The sequence below is a fragment of the Trichechus manatus genome, unplaced genomic scaffold (genome assembly GCF_000243295.1).
Source record: "Trichechus manatus latirostris isolate Lorelei unplaced genomic scaffold, TriManLat1.0 scaffold00217, whole genome shotgun sequence".
NCBI lineage: Eukaryota > Metazoa > Chordata > Mammalia > Sirenia > Trichechidae > Trichechus > Trichechus manatus.
Window position 1 is genome coordinate 1,644,027 of NW_004444153.1, and position 23,229 is coordinate 1,667,255.

Here is a 23,229-nt window from a genome sequence, read left to right on the forward strand (position 1 = left end):
TAGGAAGAGGACAGTTATAAAGGAACAAGTGAGAAATCGTGTTTGGTTTCCGCAACCAAAGCAAAATTAGAAAAATGTGGTACAAGATAAAATGGGACCACATCATGGAAAGACTTTTAGGATATATTAAGGAGTATGGACTTTATTCTGAGGTTGCTAGGAAGTCATCAAAGAATTTTAAACAAGGGAGTAAGAGACTGCATATTTGTGGTGAAATGATTTTAGAGTAGCTGGATCATTGTTTAGTAATTGAAGTCACCAATACTTGCTAAATCAGTTAATATGACCATGCAGAGCTGGTTAAAGAAAGGGAGGTAGTGGTTAACAGGACAATAACAGAGGGAGGATGGCACAGAAGATACGGAGAAGGATTAGCCAGGAGGTAGGAGGAAAACAAGAGTATGCTGTAATGGAAGCCAATAAAAGGAATGGCTTAAGAAGGAGGTAATGTCATAAAAACATGAATGGTGTACTGTTCACTCATGTGGCATTGCTATTTATCATGTTATATGGTGCTTCATAGCACTCAATGATTATTGCAAAATGAATGATTGAATTTTGTAAACCCGGCTATCTACAAGAGAAAGACATCATGCTGAGTGCTGAGAGGATATAAAAAATAACATATACTCTCTATTTTCAAGAAGCTCATAGAACAGTTAATAGGGGAAAGACATACATAATTACCCATAATGTGGGGTAACAAATGAAAGAGCACAATAAAACTCCAGATCAATGAGGATACAGATAGAATATGATAGGAAAGTAATGAAAAAAGTAACAATTTCTATGTATTAAAATAAGGAAAAGTAAGGCCAAATAGAAAAAGGACTGAGAAGGGACTATTGGAAATTTCAAGTGACTTGGTGATACTAGTTTCAGATGTGACAAATCTGGTCTGACACATTAAAATTTGCTATTTTAATTGTTTTCATGATTTCGAGAAATGCAATGAATTATCATAGTTTTGAAACTCATGTATATGGTATAAAAATCAGTGAGAGAAGAACTCATATATTTCAAATACAGTGACCTCATTATGGAATTAAGCTGTACTACTTTTCTTTGCCACAGAAGACATTAACAAATTTGTGCATACTTCAAAAGCACTCCACAAATAAGTACATTTCAACAAGACTGTTCTAAAAAGCACTGACTGTGACCTCACTTCATTTGCAAGTGCTAACTAGACTGCAGTATCTAAGCTTTCCTTCTACAACCAAGCTGTGTTATGAGAAAATAATCAAATTGCTACATTGCTTAGCAACCACAGGTACCCAATGCCGTCGAGTCAATTCCAGCTCATAGCAACCACAGGTAAAGAGCTAATAAGTCATGAATTATGATTCTTTGTGAACAATCTGCAGGTCGGTGGTTTGATTGCAATGCTGCTTGGAGTCCTCCTGTGACATTTTCAAAACCAATATTGACACAAGCCATTGCAATAGAGGAGAGTTAAAACGCAAATTGTGTCATAATCGATCAAATTGACACATACATAGTGTCATCTGATGCATCAACCTGACAGAAGCATCTAAAAATCAACATCGGAGTAAAATTACCATCTGGACACGGATTCATAAGGAATTTCTATGTTTTATCAACTTAGCTAAGCCAAAGGGGAAAATGCATTTAAATCTGTATGAAGGTAATGACTCTGATAGTTACCTAACCAATAGGTAATTTCCCGAGGAAGAGGGATGATGGATGGCGACACAGTTTTTTAAAATATTACCTGTAACCATTGTGACTGGTCATTGTGTCCGGAAGTCCAGGCATTCACTTTGCCTTGCTTGTCCAGCCGAGCTTTCCTTGGTTCCCAAGTGAACATGTCCATATTGAGAGTCCTGAAGATGCTGGAGGCAGTAATCTGATAGTCTTGTATATGTCCTGATTTCATCCCCAGAGGCTCAGAACAGCCTGAAAGAAAATGAGAAGAGCTCCATGAGAAAAATAATTTATCACCCTGGAAGTTTTCTGCGTTTATTTTGTATCGGCAAGAGAAGATTAAGCATAATGCTATTCACTCCCCCAAAGAGAAAGCATCTAAATTCATAGAAAAAAACTATAATCAGAAATAAATCTGGAACAAAATCGAAAAACAAGATAGCCACTTCAGGCTATTTTGTCGGAATATATTTTGGAAAAATTGAACACAAGACAGACAATTCAAACTACTTTTCTGTGATAGACGATTTTGCAAAATGAAAACAATACTGAAATGCTCTCCTGTCTCATATTACTGGTAGCCTCGTGACTGTTCCCTGGCTTTTAACAGTTTCACAGTAGTTTTTAAAATGAGACATTTTCTCACAAAGTATATTTGGTTTTCTTGTATTTGTCTCCATAATTTTGGAAATGAAAATTATCTTAGTACATGTCATTGTCACAAGCTGCTCCACTGTTACACTCTAAACTGGACAGCATTTTGTTTCTGAAGAAATGTCTGTTAATCTTGATCACTGATCCCTATAGCACCAACATGGCTTCCTCTGGAAAGCAGGAAAGTACTACTTCCTCAGTGGATGTCAAGTGCAGGTATTGTGCAAGTGTAGAATTTAAACTAATAGGTAAGATAACAGAAGAAAATAAGCTAATACTAGTTAAAACCATTATCGGACAAACTTTATATAATATCTATCTTTTATTTAAATCACACTCAATAATCTCTAATGTTTGGATATTTTTGGGAGATTCTTAAATCTACCACATTTCTTTTCAGGTTTGATAAGGTGCAAAATATGGGTTTGCTAGTCCTTAAAAAGTCGTGTGTGTGTGTGTGTGTGTGTATTTGTGTGTGTTTGTGTGTGTGTCTGCGTGTACACACATACATATACACATACTACTTCCAAATTTTGAATTCAATTGGTACAAAATGCCATTCACAAAGGCTGTGATAGGAAGGATGACATTATTATCTTACTGGTCAGTGGTTGAGACTTCAGTATGTGAAACTGTTATATTTTGGCCAGGAAATAAACAAAGTAAGTTTGATCATCAAAGAATAAAAGAGGAGACTTCTCTAACCCATGACTTCTCCTTGTACTCTACTAGTCCCCCACTTACTAGCTGTGTGGCCTTGAACCCGTTTATTTAACCACGTTACGCCTCAGTTTTCACATCTGTAAAATGGTAATAATAATAGAAACTACCTCATAGAAGTGTTCTATCAAATTAGTTCACAATTGTAAAAATATCTAGAAACAATATTGGCACATAGCTAGCATTCAGTAAGTTTTACTATTTTTATAATTTCCCTGAAGCTTGTTCTAACTCGCAGCAGTATTAAGTGCCAACATATCACAGAGTAATCAAGAACATCCTATGACTGGGTAGACTTTCTAAAATTCTGCCATTTTAAGTCTAGGCTCTAGGAGAGGTGGTTTAGAACTCTTCAGTGATAAATAATTCTTGACTATAAGTTATTGCTCTATGACCTGGTCAAAAGGAGTCCCTAAGTGTTGAAAATGGTTAAATGCTGGTTAAGTGCTTGGCTGCTAACAGAAACTTTGAAGGTTAGAGTCCACACACAGGCACCTTGGAAGAAAGTCCTGGTGATCTACTTCTAAAAAAATATCATTGAAAACCCTACACAGTTCTATTTTGACACACATGAGGTGGCCATGAGTTGAAACTGACTCAATGATAAGTATTTTTTTTTTCATCCTGGTCAATAGATAGATCACTAGATCACTTCTTCCTTCCTCAGGCTCCTACATGTTTGCCTTCACCTCCACTTTCCAGGAAATGCCTTTCCTATGCAAACATTACAAAAAAAAGTCATGGAGGGTTAGCCAATTTTATGTCTTAGCACAATGTTTTCAGGTTTCAGAGGTAGGAAATCTATACTTTAAGCTCTATGATAAAGACAGCCATAAAACTTAAATAGACATTCTGGGTGACCAAAACATCATAACAGATTTCAAGGATTCTAGAAGTTCTAACAGTCTTAATGGCATACTATTATTTTCAGGCAGTTACATGGTAATGGAGGCCTGGTGGTGCAGCGGTTAAGAGCCACTGCTGCAAATCAAAAGGTCAGCAGTTCGACAAAGTGGGAGGCCTCACACTTCCTGATTTTAGAACCTATTATACCGCCATGGTAGTCAAAACAGCCTGGTAGTGGTACAACAACAGATACATAGACCAATGGAACAGAATTGAGAATCCAGACATAAATTCATCTACCTATGAGCAGCTGATATCTGACAAAGGCCCAAAGTCCATTAACTGGGGAAAAGACTGTCTGTTTACCAAACGGTGCTGGCATAACTGGATATTCATCTGCAAAAAATGAAACAAAACCCATACCTCACACGATGCAGAAAAACTAACTCAAAATGGATCAAAGACCTAAATATAAAATCGAAAATGATAAAGATCATGGAAGAAAAAACAGGGACAATGCTAGGAGCCTTAACACATGGCATAAACAGATTATAAAACATTACTAACAATGCACAAACACCAGAAGAGAAACTAGATAAATGGGAGCTCCTGAAAATCAAACACTTATGCTCATCAAAAGACTTCACCAAAAGACTAAAAAGACAACCTACAGGCTGGGAAAAAAATTTTGGCGATGACAAATCTGATCAGTGTCTAATCTCTAAAATCTACAAGATACTGCAAAACCTCAACAACAAAAAGATAAATAATCCAATTAAAAAAATGGGCAAAGGATATGAACAGGCACCTCACCAAAGAAGACATTCAGGTGACTAACATACATGAGGAAATGCTCACGAGCATTAGCCACTGGAGGAACGCAAATCAAAACTACCATGAGATATCATCTCACCCCAACTTAGCATTAATCCAAAAAACACCAAATAATAAATGTTGGAGAGGTTGTGGAGAGACCAGAACACTTACACACTGCTGGTAGGAATGTAAAATGGTACAACCACTTTGGAAATTAATTTGGTGCTTCCTTAAACAGCTAGAAATAGAAGTACCATATGATCCAGCTATCCCACTCCTTGGAATATATCCTAGAGAAATAAGAGCTGGCACATGAATAGATATACGCACACCCATGTTCATTGCAGCACTGTTCACAACAGCAAAAAGATGGAAACAACCAGGTGCCCATCAATGGATGAATGGGTAAACAAATTATGGTATATTCACACAATGGAATACTATGCAATGATAAAGAACGGCGATGAATCTGTGAAACATCTCATAACACGGATGAATCTGGAAGGCAGTATGCTGAGTGAAATAAGTCAGTGGCAAAAGGACAAATATTGTATGAGACAACTATTATAAGAACTCAAAAAAAGGTTTAAATACAGAAGAAAACATTCTTTGATGGTTACAAGGGTGGTGAGGGAGGGAGAGGGGTATTCACTAACTAGATAGTAGACAAGAACTATCTTAGGTGAAGGGAAAGACAACACACAATACAGGGGAAGTCAGTGCAACTGGACTAAACCAAAAGCTAAGAAGTTTCCTGAATACAAACACTTTGAGGGACAGTGCAGCAGGGGCAGGGGTCTGGGGACTATGGTTTCAGGTGACATCTAGGTCAATTGGCATAACAAAGTTTATTAAGAAAATGTTCTGCATCACATTTTGGTGAGTGGCGTCTGGGGTCTTAAAAGCTAACAAGTGGCCATCTAACATGCATCAATTGGTCCCAACCCACCTGGAGCAAAGGAGAATGAAGAACACCAAAGACACAATGAAAATATTAGCCCAAGTGACAAAAAGGGCCACGTAAACCAGAGACTCCATTTAAGCCTGAGACCAGAAGAACTAGATGGTGCCCAGCTACCACAATGACCGTCCTGACAGGAACACAACAGGGAGTCCCTGACGGAGCAGGAGAAAAGTGGGGTGTAGTACTCAGATTCTAGTAAAAAGATCAGACTTAATGGTCTGACTGAGACTGGAGGGACCCTGGAAGGCAAGGTCCCCGAACTCTCAGCCCAGTACTGAAACCATTCCCGAAACAAAACTCTTCAGACAAAGACTAGACTGGACTATAAGACATAAAATGATACTCGTGAAGAGAGGGCTTCTTAGCTCAAGTAGATAGATTAGACTAAACGGGCAGCTTCTGTCCAGAGGCAAGATAAGAAGGCAAAAAGGGACAGAAGCTGGTTGAATGGACACGGGAAATCTGGGGTAGAAAGAAGGAACGTGCTGTCACAGTATAGGGAGAGCAACTAAGGTCACATAACAATGTGTGTATGTGTATAAATTTTTGTATGAGAAACTAACTTGAACTGTAAATTTTCACTTAAAGCACAATTTAAAAAAAAGGTTGGCAGTTTGAATCCATCAGCTGCTCCTTGGAAACCCTATGGGGAAGTTCTACTCTGTCCTGGCATGGCAACAGGTGTTTTTGTTTTTATTTTTTTATTTTTGGTTTATACGGTAATGAGCATTGTCTGCATTACAGATGTCTGACTTGTTATTCAATACCCTCCCTCCTCCATCTTTGTAAAACTGCTTGTTTTGAGGAAAAGATACAAGGGAAAGGGAAAGTTGTTGCGTTTCTCCTTTTATGATATAATATTTGAAGTACTGTCTAGAAAAAGAATGCCTTTACTTTGACTTTTTTTGCTTAGTCATAGAATCCATTTCATAACCAATCTGTTGTCCAGTATTTAGTCTAGAGAAGATACTGAATAATTATTTGCTGAAAGAATGAATGGGAGTATACGCCTCCTCTAATTATGGGCATGATCTATGTCATTCTAAACATCTTAAATTGTATCTCTTTTGGAGATTTTAGGAGATTTTCTTTTTAAGTGTCTGGGAAAAGATTAACCACTGATCTTCTAGGCAGGCTGAGAGATTTTATAACAGTTTATTGAGTACAATAAGGTAGCTCTGGGCTTTACAGAGCTGCACTGGATTCTGGGAAATAGTTTGGTATGTTATATTACTGTTTATTTCTAAGTGTTATAACTAACCTCTCTGACATTGTACCTAATGCCACAGATTTCCCTTCTCATCCATATGATTTCATACATAAAAAATAATTAACTTTTACTAGTGTGGATAGCACCCGAACAAAATGAAGTTTTAACAATGAAATTGACTATTTCTATAGTGAAGTACCACAGGTTTTATAACATCTAGCAAGAGATACTACTCTCTACTTGGAAGTTCAAATTCAATTTGTGGGGTTGGGAGATAGGGTACTACTTCTTTCTGAGAAAAGAAAATCTGTAAAATGTCAAGTGTAACCTCTTGTCAAACTTGCCAGTAAAATATATTCACACCATAGGAGTGTAACTATGCCATGTATAAATGACTGACCCCCATGAATCAAAAGGCTGAAAAATTGGGGAAGGTAATGGTAACCAACTAAAAACCATAGAGCTTATAGCAGACCTCACCATATTGTGGCTTCCTCTTGATTGCTTTATGATGAATGGCTTAGGGATGACACTGGCTCCGGTGATATAGTGACATGTAATACAAACACTGTACAGCAATAATTCTGCTGAGATTTACTGCTGGTCAATAAGCCAGTTTGAATTACCAAAATAGAGAAAACATCTCAGTTAGGGTAATTAATAGCACTAAAATCGTATGTTGGTTGCTTCTTAAAAGATACCAATGAATAATATGAACATGTGATTCTTAAAATAAGTTCATTCATTTCATCAAATCACTGTAGTTCCTTTAAGTGTAACGGGCATAATTAAAAAAAAGTTGTTTTCTTAACTGCAATTTTTATATGCTTAAAAATCATTCTTGGTGTTAAAGATAAATCTAAGAAGGGAGAGAGATACAAAGTTTGCACTTTAACCTATAAGCAATCTCTAGAATTTAATAAAAAGTGCATAGTTGTCTCTTTGCAGAGATGGGTACTTCTATTTTTAACTAAATGGTATTTGTGGAAAGTTTGACAAAGAATTTTTCATGCTTTGAGGATATGCTAAAAAGGAGGTGTTGCTTTTTTTCTTTTTCATATTGTTTGAACCAAATAATTTCAGGCCACTAGGGAAAAGACAGTTTATAAATTTTGATGCCAGAAATATAAGAACAACTGCCAACAATACAACACAGTAAAATGCCTAGACAAGACTTTCTATTTAGTTCACAATCAAGTTATATTGAAAGGGGACCATTGTGAGAACAACACATTAAGTCTTCATCCTTATAGCTAGTACTGTTGCTCCTGGAGGACAAGAATTCTTTAACTCCAAGTCCTTTGATATATTATCCTTGAGATGGATAACCGCTGTTTGTACAATAAGCAGGTCTCTAGCTAAGGAAGATCCAAGAATGAATTGATAGAAACAATCTTGCGACTGAAGTATTGTTTCCTTGGGAGAAATGATAAATTTACATGTTTCACAAAACCTTACCGAAAAAAGCCAAGTTCTTATGGTAGACAGACAAAAATAAAGCTTACTTTTCTATGCCATGTAGCCTAAACTTAATTGCACGTTATGAGGCCAGGCAGATTCCTGTTTCTACTGAAACTTTGCCACAAAATATAATTCAGAGTTACTACCAAACACAATAAAACACATTTAAATTTTACAAGAGTTTCCAGTGAGAATTTGTTATGCTTTTGTTGACCACTCAGCACCTCAAAAAACACATTGCTCCTACTTAATTCTCTTCTGCAGCATGTTACAGAAATAGTTTATCTCACATGCAACACACAGTGTTTCTCATTGAACCATGGCCTGGACATTCTGTAGCAGAAATGAATATCTATGAGTGTTGAAAATTTGCATTTTAGCAGCAGACTATAAACAAATGTGTTTTTTTGTTTGTTTGTTTTCTTTAAATAGGGTATAGAAGTGCGACTCACCTGATAGCTCACAGCCAAGAAGTTCCATTCTTAAAGTGCAGTGCCTTCGACAGACTTGGGGATGGAGTCTTACATACTGAGCTTTTATGGGTGGCGTAAAAGAGTTAGCATAGGGGGTGTTGTTATCAACATTTCCACGGAAAACCTGTGTAAGGAGATAATATGGAATTTAAAAGTATTAACTGCAGCAGTTTCTTTACCTATTTCATATACTAACCCTATGCCTCACCCAACTTAATTCTTCAAGGATTAGATTAAATAATATGGAGGTCTGAAGCATTTAGGAAGCACTTTGCCATCAGCAGTGAACAGAAAACCCATAGATAAAATCTTAAAGCTATAAAACACTATGGCCTATGGTATAATCTATACTGTGCTATAACTGGGTTTTCTATTTTAAGGCAAGGCCTTCAGAGACAGTGGAGTGCTTCTCTCCTTTTCTTTGAGACATGGGCACCTTAAATTCTTTAACTTAACCTGGGTTTGTCTATTCATTTTACTACTTAATATTTATAGTTTTTTTGGTAGGAACAAATCTTCCTGAACATTCAGTCTTTCAAATGCTATGGTCTGACACATCAAGATTTCTTGTCTTACCAGCCAGTCATTAGATAACAGACTCGTCTACATATTTAGTGAAAAATTGCTTATTTCTAAAAATAAAGTGCTAATATGTGTCATTTTAAATTTCTTTAAACCTCATTTTTTACATTTTATAATCTGGTATAACCTGGTAACCAGAAAACTTTATTTAAATTTATTTAATAAGATAACTTTAAAAATACATCTTAAAATTTATTAGAGTGAAGTATAAAGGCTCAGTTTTAAATAAGATGATCTGTAGTCCTGATGTATTTAAGTAAAGTTTCTGAGCAAGAATTATTGAAGAATTTGGAATATTGTATGAAGAGTCAAAGGAGACATTAATGGTACATCCACTTCCTCTAAAATATTTTATTCTTCTTACTAATAACTTTTTTTTATATAAGAAATCATATAAAGATATCAAGTACATCTTCTCTATAACTTAGTGCTATTTTTGCTTAAGGTATTAGTTTTGATAAGTTGTTGACTAGAATTAGTGCTAATCTGTCAAAACAATGAAATAAAATTGAAAGCTGACTATTGTTAAAACAAAAATTGTCATACACAGGACCATGCTACCTTGTGACAAAGTTTTTATAGAACTACCAGTTAAAATCTCAGAAAATCATGAACGGCAGCTCTTGTAAGTCTACAACCCAGAAGAATTTCTTACCTCCTTTATCCCATTTGCCCAATTAAAAAAAAAAAAAAAGCACCACAAATTTATTTCCCACAACACAAGTCTTCTGCTGAAAACACAGTGGTCATTTGATAACAGATGATTAACAGTGGGATTTTCCATTTAAATTAAGTAGGTTAAGTCAACCTTACCATGTCTTCATTGGTGCCTTTCACTTTGTACATTATCCAAGTCTTCCCATCATTACTATAGGCGATTTTGTATGATTTTATATATTCTGGGCTTCCAATCCTCTTGGCTCCTTGGGTAATCACACCAGTAACACGCATCTTTCTTTGTAAATTTATCTGAGGAGACAAAGCAGAATCAATGATAACCACAATGCTCAAGGGTAACAAAATTGACAATACCTATTTTAGGAGTGGAATGTTTTTATTTATTAGTGTAGTTTTTAAGAAATAATACAAAAAGCTAATAATTTTGCTCAGATTTTTAGAGAAATATTTAAAAAAATGGGTATATATTAGCTTTAGCTTCAAAATCTCTTTTTAAAATGGTTTACATTTTTCTAAGTAAATAAGCTTTGACATGTGCAATGTGCCCCTAAAATATAAGCAGTTATAGAAAACATTTGGTTAGTTATGGTAAAGAAGTATGACTTAGTAAACTGAAAAATGGAAATAGGATCTTGTCCAAAGAACCTCAGTGTCACTACTATGAAATGCTAATGGCAACATGACAGTTAATGTGTCTCAAGCAACTGAATTAGGCTTTAAAACTTTCTATTGACAGTAAACATGAAAGTCTCACTGAGATCTTTTAATACTAGAATGAGAAAAGGTAAAGGGAACAACAATGACGATGATGACAAAAACAAAAACAAAAACAAAACAGGATATCTTCAATTTTTTGTCCTTTCTACTGTCTCCATTACAGGTTCTGTGAATACACACAGATCATGAGGCAACCACAGGTTCTTCACCACATAATTGCTTTTCTCCATTTTAATATATGGAGCATTACCAACTGGTTGCTCCACGGAAGAAAGATGTGGCAGTCCGCTTCCATAAAGATTTACAGCCTTGGAAACCCTGAGGCAGTTCTGCTCTGTCCTATAAGGTCGCTATAAGCATGGCAATGAATTTTATTTTCTCTGCATTCCAAATCATCCTTTAACAGGTTGCCACAAGAGTAATAGTCCTCTAAAAAATTTAATATTTTTCTTTTATTTAAACAGAATTCTCCCGTTGATATTTACTATATAATGTTTAAACTAAACTCCATGAGGTAAGAAAAATATTTCTCATATTTGGTAAACATTAAACACTGCTCCATTCACTTTAAAATGGCTTTATGTTTATAAAATCTTAAAGTCAGTAGAAAGGAACCATTTCAATATTCTTGACAAAATGATATAAAATTCCCCCCTCCAAAAATACAAATCAGAAACATCTAGCATGCCTTGTACTATAATATCAAGTCAATAATTCAGAGAATATTTTCCAGAGAAAAACCGAAAACCTTCAAAATCACACAGGTTATTTTAAATTTAAATTAAGTAGGGTATTATCAAACAGTATCATTATTAAAATGACACATGCAAAGACCTGGAGATGGAAAATCAAAAGGGAAGAACACGTTCTGCATTTCTCAAGCGGAAAGAACTGAAGAAAAAATTCAAGCCTCGAGTTGCAATATTGAAGCATTCTATGGGGAAAATATTAAACGACCCAGGAAGCATCACAAGAAGATGAAAGGATTACACAGAGTAACTATACCAAAAAGAATTGGTTGACATAAAACCACTTCAGGAAGTATCATATGTACGGGACCAATAGTACTGAAGGAAGAAGTCCAAGCTGCACTGAAGGCATTGGCGAAAAACAAGTCTCCAGGGATTGACAGAATACCAACTGAGATGTTTCAACAAATGGATGCAGTGCTGGAAATACTCACTCGTCTATGCCAAGAAATTTAGAAGACAGCTACCTGGTCAACCGACTGGAAGCGATCTATATTTATGCTTATTCCCAAGAAAGGTGATCCCATCAAATGTGGAAATTATTGAAAAATATCATTAATATCACATGCAAATAAAATTTTGCTGAAGATCATTCAAAAATGGCTGCAGCAGTATATCTACAGGGCACTGCAAGAAATTCAAGGCAGATTCAGAAGAAGAAGCGGAACCAGGGATATCATTGCTGATGTCAGATGGATGCTGGCTGAGAGCAGAGAATACCAGAAAGATGTTTACTTGCGTTTTATTGACTATGCAAAGGCATTCGACTGTGTGGATCATAACAAATTATGGGTAACATTGCGAAGAATAGGAATTCCAGAACACTTAATTTTGCTGACGGGGAACCTAAACATAGATCAAGAGGCAGTCATTCAAATAGAACAAGGTGATACTACGTGGTTTAAAGTCAGGAAAGGTGTGTGTCAGGGTTGTATCCTTTCACCATACCTATTCAATCTGTATGCGGAGCAAATAATCCAAGAAGCTGGACTGCATGAAGAAGAATGGGGCATCAGGATTGGAGTAAGACTCATTAACAATCAATCTTGCTTGCTGAAAGTGAAGAGGACTTGAAGCACTTACTGATGAAGATCAAAGACCACAGCCTTCAGTATGGCTTATACCTCAACATAAAGAAAACAAAAATCCTCACAGCTGGACCAATAGGCAACATCATAATAAACAGAGAAAAAACTGAAGTTGTCAAGGATTTCATTTTACTTGGATCCACAATCAACACCCATGGAAGCAGCAGTCAAGAAATCAAAAGACACATTGCATTGGGCAAATCTGCTGCAAAAGCCCTTTTTAAAGTGTTGAAAAGTGAAGATGTCACCTTGAAGACTAAGGTGCATCTGACCCAAGCCATGGTGTTTTCAATCGCCTCCTATGCATGGGAAAGCTGGATGATGAATAAAGAAGACTGAAGAAGAATTAACACCTTTGAATTGTGGTGTTGGAGAAGAATAGTGAATATACCATGGACTGCCAAAAGAACGCACAAATCTGTCTTGGAAAAAGTACAACCAGAATGTTCCTTGGAAGCAAGGATGGCGAGACTACATTTCACATACTTTGGACATGTCAGGAGGGATCAGTCCCTGGAGAAGGACATCATGCTTGGTAAAGTAGAGGGTCAGCAAAAAAGAGGAAGACCCTCATCAAGATGGACTGACACAATGGCTGCAACAATGGGCTTAAGTATAACAATGATCGTGAGAATGGCGCAGGACTGGGCAGTGTTTTGTTCTGTTGTACATAGGGTTGCTATGAGTTGGAACCGACTCGATGGCACCTAACAACAACAACAACATTCTCTGGTGTGATTCTGAAAGATAACATTTGAAAAGGTACATGGTGGTCATGAGGAAATCTGTCCCCTACAGTCAATTAAATTTCATGTCACATATTCAAAAAGTTAAAAATCAGAACTATGAAAGCAATCCATAAAGTTTACCCACCTTAAACAAACAATATGCTTCATTAAAAGGGCTACAATGTTTTCTTCCCCTGAATATACAGATCTTAAATGTGTTCTGGGCTATTCTGAATCCTTTATGTAGTCATTATCTTTTTCAAATAGGCTTTTAGAAGTTGACTACCTTGAAGCAAAGTCTACCTGCTCCTTCTTCCTGAGTTTCCCAAGGTCTCATCTTCGCTCTCTGAATGTCATGAAATTCCCTCCCCAACTGCTGCTCACAAGGCAATTCTCCGTTTTACTCCTGTGTAAAGCAAGTCTGGAATTCTGATGAGTTAAAGAACTGGAGTAGGGTAATCTCCAGCCTCTGACTGGTGAGGATGCTCCCTTTCTCTCATGCAAAGCAGATCTTATAAATAGCATTTTTGTTTTTAATTCTGGGTCCGTGATCCCGTTTTCCCCCAACAATGTTGAGTTGACTCAGATATTCAATTTTGCTTTTCTCATTTCAAAGCGCGAACATCAAAATAATTATTGACATAATTACATTTTAAGTCATTCCTGTTTGAAGGCTGAAATATGATAATATCCCCAAGGAAGGTAAATTTTACTTACTACTCTTAATATTTATCTCAGTTAGTCCTCTAAAGTTTGATCTTGGAATTTATCTGTGAGATTCAGAATAAGCAACTTCCAGAAGACACTTCATTTCAGTATATTAGGTAAATTAGCATATTGCTATAGAATACCAATATTGTTTCCGCGTCTATGTATGACATTCCTTTTTTACAAATTTGAGACTCTTCATGGCTTAAACCTTCCTATTATATACAACATAACCAGTGGGTATTTTGAATAACATTTCCTCCTATTTTGGAAGCCAAGTTCCACGTTTGATATTGTTGAACATTCCCTTTTCAATTATCTTTTATCTTGTTTCAATTATCTTGTTTATACCTCTTATAGATGGCCAAATTATCTCTGCTAGAGTTTTGGCTGATGAACCGTAGACTAATATTCTAAAGCTTAAACTTTAGAAATATAACCAAATAAAAAAATAAAATTTGAGTCCATGTTTCTTTCTAAATCATTAAAAATAATGTTTTAAAAGATTACTATACCTTGTTCTAAGAAGCTCTGAATATATATTTAGAAAAATGGAATTACAAATAGTAAAGAATGACCAAACTTGGGTTGTATCTGCTTTAAATATAAAAATCATTGCAATTTTCATTAAATAAAAACCAAAAATTGATTTACAGAATATAGATTCTGAGTTTATTAACAATCTCTCCTAGGTTTTAGACTTTTGAGCTCTCATGCCTCTAGACCAATTAAACTTAGATAATAAAGAATTAAATATAAATGTGCTACGATTTCATCATCATGATCATACTTAAAATTAAGACTAGGAATCTATATTGCTGTAAGAAATAAACTAAGCCTTGGAAGAAGTCTATCTTATTATTTCAGAAACATCACCACAAACACCGGTTACAAGTAATCCCCTTTCAGCCCATTCCAGCGTTATTTTGTGATCTCTTTGTAAAAATGACAATGGCTAAAATATGACCTTAGGTATACTCTGCTTATAGGAACCATCTCTGACACTGTATTAAAGGACTACTGGGAATTTAACATGTGCAGCAGAAATTCAAAATTACTCTCTGTGAACTTGGTAGATATTTGGATACGTAATGGAATGTATATTTTATATTTATCTGGCATCAAAGAAATTATTGTACTGCTGGGTAGTAGGTGCACTGTGTAGTCTTAAAAAAGACATATGCATGCTAAGATATTTGAGTAAACGGTGTCTCCTGAATGGATATAAATATAAAGAAACATAATCTGAATCTAGAATGGCTAGAATCTATGCTAAAACTAGGCAGAAGGCAGAAAGAATTGACTTGGGTTTCATTCCTGGCTCTTTTCACTTCCTACCTACATAATTTTGGACAATTTGTTTAAGCTTTCTGAAATTCAATTTTTTCCCCTATAAAAAGGGTTTTAATAGAATTTGTACATGTGAAGATTATATTATAGTCCGTATGTGAAAATTTTCATAACATCTGCTATCTAAAAACTTTTAGAACAGTAAATAAATTTTGGATTTTAGTTTTTTTTTTTTAATGTAAAATAAGATTCCTTTTCTGCTCTTCCTACTTAACGTTAGGGACTTTAGATTTGGAGAGGGGTATACATGGGGTGGCCATGAGTGGGAATCAACTCAATGGCAATTAACGACAACAACTGTATTTGTAAGAATTGATAATCATAATAACAACATGAAGACAACTTTTCAAACAACTTTCAAAGCTAGTACAAATAAGACATTTAGGGTGACTATGTTTAAGTGTGTGTGTGTGTGTGTGTGTGTGTGTGTGTGTGTGTGCACGCACAAATCTAACCATTGGCTTCACCATGGGGGGATGGGGGAAATCAATGGGTTTCTGACAAGATAGCAATTAGCGTGGACTCGGGGCCCTCTCTCCTGGGACTAGCACTGAAGATGCTCCAGAACAGAGAGATGCTGAGCAGGATTTATCAAGCTCTAACACAAGAAACTACAGGAAACCCTCAGAGTAATAGAATGTTCGCAGATCCTTGTGCATGTTTCTGTGTCAGCAGAATGTGGAGTTGAACTGCAAGGGCCAGTGATGGGAGAAGGCTCGGGAAGAGCTTTCTACATGTGTCATTTCTCTTTCTCACTTTGCTGTTTGGGTTCCAGCCCCCTGCTAGTGAGAGGCAGTGGGGAAATTGTGGGGCCAGGCTGAAATGGGAAGCCTACTGTCACAAAGAAGTCTGAGTATTTCACCTTCTGCACTCCACATCCCCAGTCTATGGATTACAGAGACAAAACCGAGGGATTGAAGCCCTGGTAATAGCACTGTCTGGGGAAGATTTGTTTGCAGGGAGAGGAGAGTGTAAAGTTGAGTAGAGATTTTAACTTTGTCGTGAGATACCCCCTTGCTGTAGAAACTCAATCCACCAGGAAAAGATCTTGGTGAATATGGCTGTAACTCATGTCTCCAGGTACACCACTCGCCAAGATATTAAAAACCAATTCTCTGATAAATACAAGCCCTACACTGAGTCAGAATCGACTCAACAGCAATGGGTTTGGTTTAAGAACTACAGCTGCTCACCAACAGGTCTGCAGCTCGAGTCCACTAGGTGCTCCTTGGAAATCTTAGGGGACAGTTCTACTCTGTCCTATAGGGTCGCTATGAGTCAGAATCGACTCGACGGCAATGGGTTTGGTTTTTTTGGTTTATAATAAAAAGAGGAGTCCCAGGGTGGTGCAAACGGTTAAGTGCTTGACCACTAACTAAAACATTGGTGGTTTAAACACAACCAGAGGTGCCTTGGAAGAGAGGGCTGGTACTCTGCTTCTGAAATGTCACAGCCTTGAAAACTCTGTGGGGCAGTTCTACTTAGACACGTATGAGTTGGCCATGATTTGTAGTTGACTCAATGGCAACAGTTTTTTTGTGTTTTTGTTTTGTTTTTTATGATCAAAAGACAAAAGACAGAACTCATACTAGAAAAAATCTAATAGAACAGATTAAGACTTTAAAGTTAAAAAAAAATTATATGCCTATAAAGATACAGAAGGGTTTTTGAAACATATGACAGGGACTAATAGATAATAAGCACCAATTAAAGATAGTGGTGTGAAAAATATAGTTGTTTAAATAAACTTTTGACAGACAGGTTCAACAGCAAAGAGACATAGTTGAAGAATAAGCTAGTGAGCAGGAATATAGGATTATAGAAACCTTTCTAAAAGGCAAAGAAATTGCCAGTATCGGCAGATGTTATAACAATTCACATTGAAAATTCAAGAGGAGCAACAAATAATAAAACTAATTTAAAAGTTCTGCAAGTTTGCTTAATATATAAAATCATCAAATAATCTATACTAGCAATAATCAATTGAAAATATAATATAAATAATTAAAATAGTGTAGTTTTGTGGGCATGTATAGATAGAGATCGATAAAACAGAATAGAAATCAAGAAATAGACCGCAATTATGTAAGAAAGTTATGTGTACTTTAGCAGCAGAAGGGTTTCACGCACGCTTTCCACTTCATCACACAGAATATTAAAGACGTACCAAAGGTTGGCAATTAACGCCAGTAATATTTTTTTTCTGCTTCATGAAGGACATTCTTAAATGAAACCATCTTTTTTGTTAGTTTTCTTTTGTTTTGTTTCTCTTTTTTATTTTTTCCTCCCATAAGTTCATGATGAAGATGAATCAGTGACTACTAGCACAGTTTGGTGTCACTGTCTTGATTTGTGCTAAGGCATCAGCAGTTTACTCACCATTGTTTGGTGAAATCAGTGCAAATGGCAAATAAATCTTAGAATTATGATGGAAATAGTTTTGACCTCCTGCAAAGGTCTTGGGGACCCCCTGCCCCTCAAGGGATCTGTGAACTGCACTTTCAGTTAAGAATTTGTTATTATGTGCCATCCAGTTGATTTTTGACTAGTGGTCTGAAATATACCTGGATTTTTACAAATTACACACATAGACGGACACATGCACAAAGATACACATAAGAGACTAAGAAACCAAGCCAATAGAAAAAGAAGCAAAGGATATTAAAAGGCAGTTCAGAGAACAGGAAATAGCAATAGCTAACCTTTCACTGGAGCCCTAATGGCACAGTGGTTAAGTGCTTAGCTGTTGACCAAAAGGTCAGTAGTTGGAATCCACCAGTTGCTCCATGGGAGAACGATGTGGCAACCTGCTTCCTAAAAGATTACAGCCTTGGCAGAAGTTCTACTCTGTCCTATAGAGTGGGCACGAGTAGGAATCGACTGGATGGCAATGGGTTTTTTGGAAATTTTCACTCTTAATTAAAGAAATGCAAATTAAACGAGGAATCATCAATTTACAATCAACAGAATGATAAAATATAAAATGTCAGATAATATCAAGAATTGATGAAGTAAATTTTCAGGGACTAGTTCCCTGGTATAAAATACAGGGCATAAGCATTTCAAACATAATTATTATATACTGTTATTTTGCGCTGTGGAGTTGATTCCGACTCATAGCGACTTAATGAAACAAAGTAGAACTGCCCCATAGGGTTTCCTAAGCTGTAATCTTTGTGGGAGCAGATCACCAGGTCCCACTCCCTCCACCCCACCCCATGGAGAGGCTGGTGGGTTCTAATTGCGAAGCTTTCCTTTTGGTTAGCATACAAGAGCTTAACTACTGTACTACCAGGGCTCCCTTACTACATACTAATATGCTTAAAATTATTTATGGTTGTAATTTAAGCAAAAGCTCTTACTTAATGAAACAATTAGCTTTAAGAGTAGCTTTATGAAGAGCTAACTGGTTTTCTTTACCTCAAGTTTGTTACCAGAAGTTGTAATATACTTAAATAAACCAGAAACCAAACCTGTTGCCGTCGAGGTGATTGTGACTCATAGCAACCCTATATGATACTTAAATAGTGCACTCAAATATGGGTCTGACTGGTGGCTGGTATCCCTACATAAAAATAATCTAAACATAAAGGAACTACTTTATTTTATTTCATTGAAAAAAGAAGCATTCATTTTTTACTTTTAACACTTTTTTTTTTTTGTTAGTACTAGGGAAGTGGAAGAGAAATAAATTCATTTTTGAAGAATTTCTACGAAGCAACGCCAATTAAGATCAATTAGAAAGAAAGATAAATCCATGGTTCATGACTTACTCTTAGGAAAACCAGATTATAATCACTAACAGGTCATTTACTTCTTGATTACTGAGGCACACACAGAGAAGCAGTAGTTTGTGAGTTGCTAAATAAAAAAATGTATATTTGAAGATCAGGTAGCATATTACAATTACAGTACTATATAGGCAGTACCTACATAATGATACCCTAGAGCATCCATCATGCATACAGATATGTTTTCATAACATGCACAAAAGGCAGGCAATTTGTTTAAATTGACTACTAAGTGCTAGTGAACAGGGATTTTCAGAAGTACATATTTTTCTCTTTTAATGATGAGGGCTGTAGATTATTTTATAAATAGTAAAAATATCAAGTAAAAGATTAAATAATAAAAGAATCTGCAAGAAAGAATAAGGCTGGTGTTTGTTTCATCACTAGAATTGCTAAAAATATAACATGAGGCAATTTTCTGTTACTGCACATTAGATATACACATCATGCTTATAGTAAAGGACAACACATTGCTTAGGGAAAGAAAAGACCAACTGTAACTGCCTTTCAATTTTGGGAAATGACTATTTCCCTTGAGCATCAAAGCTGTTCTGTTGAATTAAACACAGTATTTTTGTATGATTATTATAAAGAAAAGGTATAATTGGAGAAAATTAAAGCACCTAAGAAAATTGCAATTTCTCATTATTCACAATAATTTCATCTTAAACGAGAAGATTTTATTTTAAGTACTAAACATTCTAACTCTGAGGTTGAGGCAAGAAAACATGCACTCAACTAGATCTTTTTTCTAACACCAAGAGTCTGGTACTATCCGAGTACAGATATTTAGTTCAGATTTCCAGATAATGATTTTGCATGGATAGTATTAAAATTTATAATTTTTTTTTCTCTCAACAATATTGTAAGTAATCGACTTCATTTACAGTCAGGCTTTCACAGGTCACAGTGAAGAAGATCCTCCTAGAAAGAACATTCAGTTAGGAGCTGGCAATACAGACCAACCTCAGGCCGAAAGAATAGTTAACCATTTGTTTTGTGTGATATGAGAAATAACTTGAGTCTGTCAACCATTTCTAAATATCGACTCCAATGGTTTGGACTGCAAAGATGTCACTTAAAGGGTTAAAAAATTATCAAAGACTAGAACAATATCACCAAAAAATCCTGGTTAATAAAAATTACACGGAATTGAAACTCCCTGTTCTTTCATGTTATTGTATTAATACAGATTACTTTTTCAAACACATTGTCAACATCTGTGGAGGCTTGGGCGGTGGGTAGTATCAGGAGTGTGTCTAAGAGGAAGGCCTTTGACGTATGTCAGGATGAAAAGAATAGCTCAGACCAAAGCTGCATAGATCACAGTCTTGATATGATTGGTCCCAATTGCTAGAGTAGAATCTCTGTTAAACAACCTCCATATAACAAACATCTTTATCACCTGACATTCTTCATTACCACTGGTAAACACACTACTCTACACATCCTGGCAAGCTGCATTTTTCCATGCTAGGCCCATTCTCTTCTGTTCTAACCAGCTGAATTGGATGCTAACTGAGGTCAGTTATGTTGGTTCTTCATCCTGTTCCCCCCACCCCACCCCCCCCATCCCCCGCTCAAGTTGAGCTTGTTATTCAAATTTTGTAATGCAATTAAAAAACTCAATTGATGTGACTGGGAAAGGGGAGTTTTTTGTTTGTTTACTTCCCGATAAAAAAATTAAACTTTTTTGAAATACCTTGAAAGGCAAATTACTGAAAAAAGTCTCTGTTATTGGGGAAAATGATTAATATCTAAGATTTCACTCAAATAACTTCACCAGTATGTTTCGGCAATGACAAAAACTGAAGTGTGAATAATGCATCATGGGTATGGTTCATCCAAGAAACATGAGGCATAATTTAAATGTTTTTTTTTTCTTTTAATCTTTGATTTCGATTAACTAATTGCTAGTTCTGAAGTTCCAGATAAGACAGTCTCTAAGTATCCTCCACTGTTCTGAATGCCCGTCAGCCTTTGACATGTGTTCCATCAACTTAACAGTCCTCTTTGGAAAAGGATAAGAAATAAACACATGTGCACAAACATAAAAACTACAAACTCCTTACGATTCCCCGCACCTGGTAAAACTTCCAATCAAAGTGAAAAGCACCAGTCACTAAACAGTATGCAACAGAACAATACAACACGAAGTCTGGAATCTAATGGCGGTTCCAGGAGTACTGGCCTGGCAAAACAATGTTTTCTCCAAATTTCCAACTGGTCCTGAAGGGCTTTGAGGATATTCTGCTCATCTCCCCTTTGTTGGGATTTGTTTTTGTTAGAACATCTTCACCTGATCCAACACTGATAGCTTCACATTCTGGAATTAACTGAAGTGTGCCTACTTAAAGAATTCAGCCTATGTGTTTAATTAGATGGAATGGTATATATTAAAATAGTCTAGAAACCTCATAATAAGGGTTTAGATCTGAGGCATAGGTTTTAGTCGATACACTCCAAATTTTAGATTTTGCTTGTCTTTTTCTTGGAGAAGAATCTATTACTAGCTAACATACCTCCAAAATAACAGAAATCAATTATACATTCAGAAGAAAACACTCAAAATTAATTATTATAGTAACAATGTTTTACATAAGATAGAAAGTTTAAATTTCATTCCAACCTGAGTTGTTTCTGGACCTAATTTAGTTATGACAAAGAAGTATTTCAGATTGTAATATTTTTTCACCTCACTATTTTGGAACAATTCTCACTGAGGTTGAAGGAATAACTTACACGTGCCTATGTTTTTGGAGGTGAGATATCTAATTAGGATTAGTAAAAGGGAAATTAATTTGACAATGCAAATAAAGAGCACAACTTGATTATAATCCAATTTCACTAGTTAAAAGTAAAACTTACACAATGGTAGTTAAAAGTAAAGATACTTCGTGCAAGAATCAGAGTAAGGTAAACTGGAAAACTAGAAGGACTGTAAAATAACCTTCAGAGATAAGGTTGAACAAAGTCCTGTAACATAGGTATTAGGAAAAAATTATGTAAGTTTTGGTGATTTGATAAAAAGATAGATGATACAGAGAAAAATAATCATGTGCAAAGAGATGTACCTAAAAAAAAAAAAAAAAAAAAGGCTTAGAGGGACATTGCAGCTATGGGTATAGTAACAAGAGCAGCAATAAAAAGAAAAAATGATATCAGTACATGAGTAGAAATGCTAACCCCAAGAAAATACATTAAAAACAATGAAAACAAGGTCACTTTGCTACTGTATATTTTCCAAAGAATTCAGGGTGCACTTGGAAAAAAAAATAAAAGCAATATCCTTGATGCACAAGCACAGGGCAGTGGGTGTGCTGTGAAGGGGGGATGGAGGAGGGAGAGTGTATGTGAAAGGCTTGACTTTCTCAGGTTCCTACTGGTGGCCAATGTCAGCAAGCAATATCTCTTGTGTTGATGTGAAGGTGGTAATACAAAGGCAAATACCAAAAAAAAATCATTACAAACCAGTTACACAAATAAAACAAAAACAGAGAAATAAGCCCTGTTGAAATTTTTAAGGAGTAGACCAAATTTAAAAATATATTTTTAAAGAGAGATGTCAAGAAAAAGTTTGCCCAGGCATGAGGGGGACAAATGTCACCTTAGGGTCCATATGAATGTTCTTCTCTGCTTTGACCATCACACTGAGTGGACTTCAAAGTCAATCTGACTGATGGCAGTATTAAGTGCATCAGAAAGGAAAAGTAAAAATGGGATATCTGATTACTTTAAGTATTGTCTCAGCTAAAGCTGAGAATTCTCTGGTACCTATCCACAATGGTTAAGGATTTGCAGGAGACTAAAATGCAGTATCTCTCCCTGTGTTACCTGATATTTCTTAATTCAATATTTTAGTTGTAGCCTGCACTTGACAACAATGTCAACAGAACAGTTTCCAAGTTTTGCTGTGAGAACACTCTATACCTTTCCCTTTATGAAGATACTAATAGTAGTGACAGTAAGTGGCCTGAAATTTTAAATGTCAATTTGGGATTGATTAAGCATCAAGACAGAAACAAA

At 35.8% G+C, this 23,229-nt stretch overlaps 1 protein-coding gene across 2 annotated transcripts in view; it reads right to left on the reverse strand.

Annotated features, from left to right (window-relative positions):
- The window catches only part of EDIL3 (EGF like repeats and discoidin domains 3), a 517,953-nt gene that overhangs the window by 133,571 nt on the left and 361,153 nt on the right, over positions 1-23,229 (reverse strand). For both annotated transcript variants that reach the window (XM_004388844.1, XM_004388843.1), the window contains 3 exons: positions 10,208-10,363; positions 8,792-8,936; positions 1,736-1,920 (listed from right to left, as the gene is read on the reverse strand). In XM_004388844.1, the coding sequence (XP_004388901.1) occupies positions 1,736-1,920; positions 8,792-8,936; positions 10,208-10,363 (486 nt within the window). The remainder of the gene's footprint in view (positions 1-1,735; positions 1,921-8,791; positions 8,937-10,207; positions 10,364-23,229) is intronic.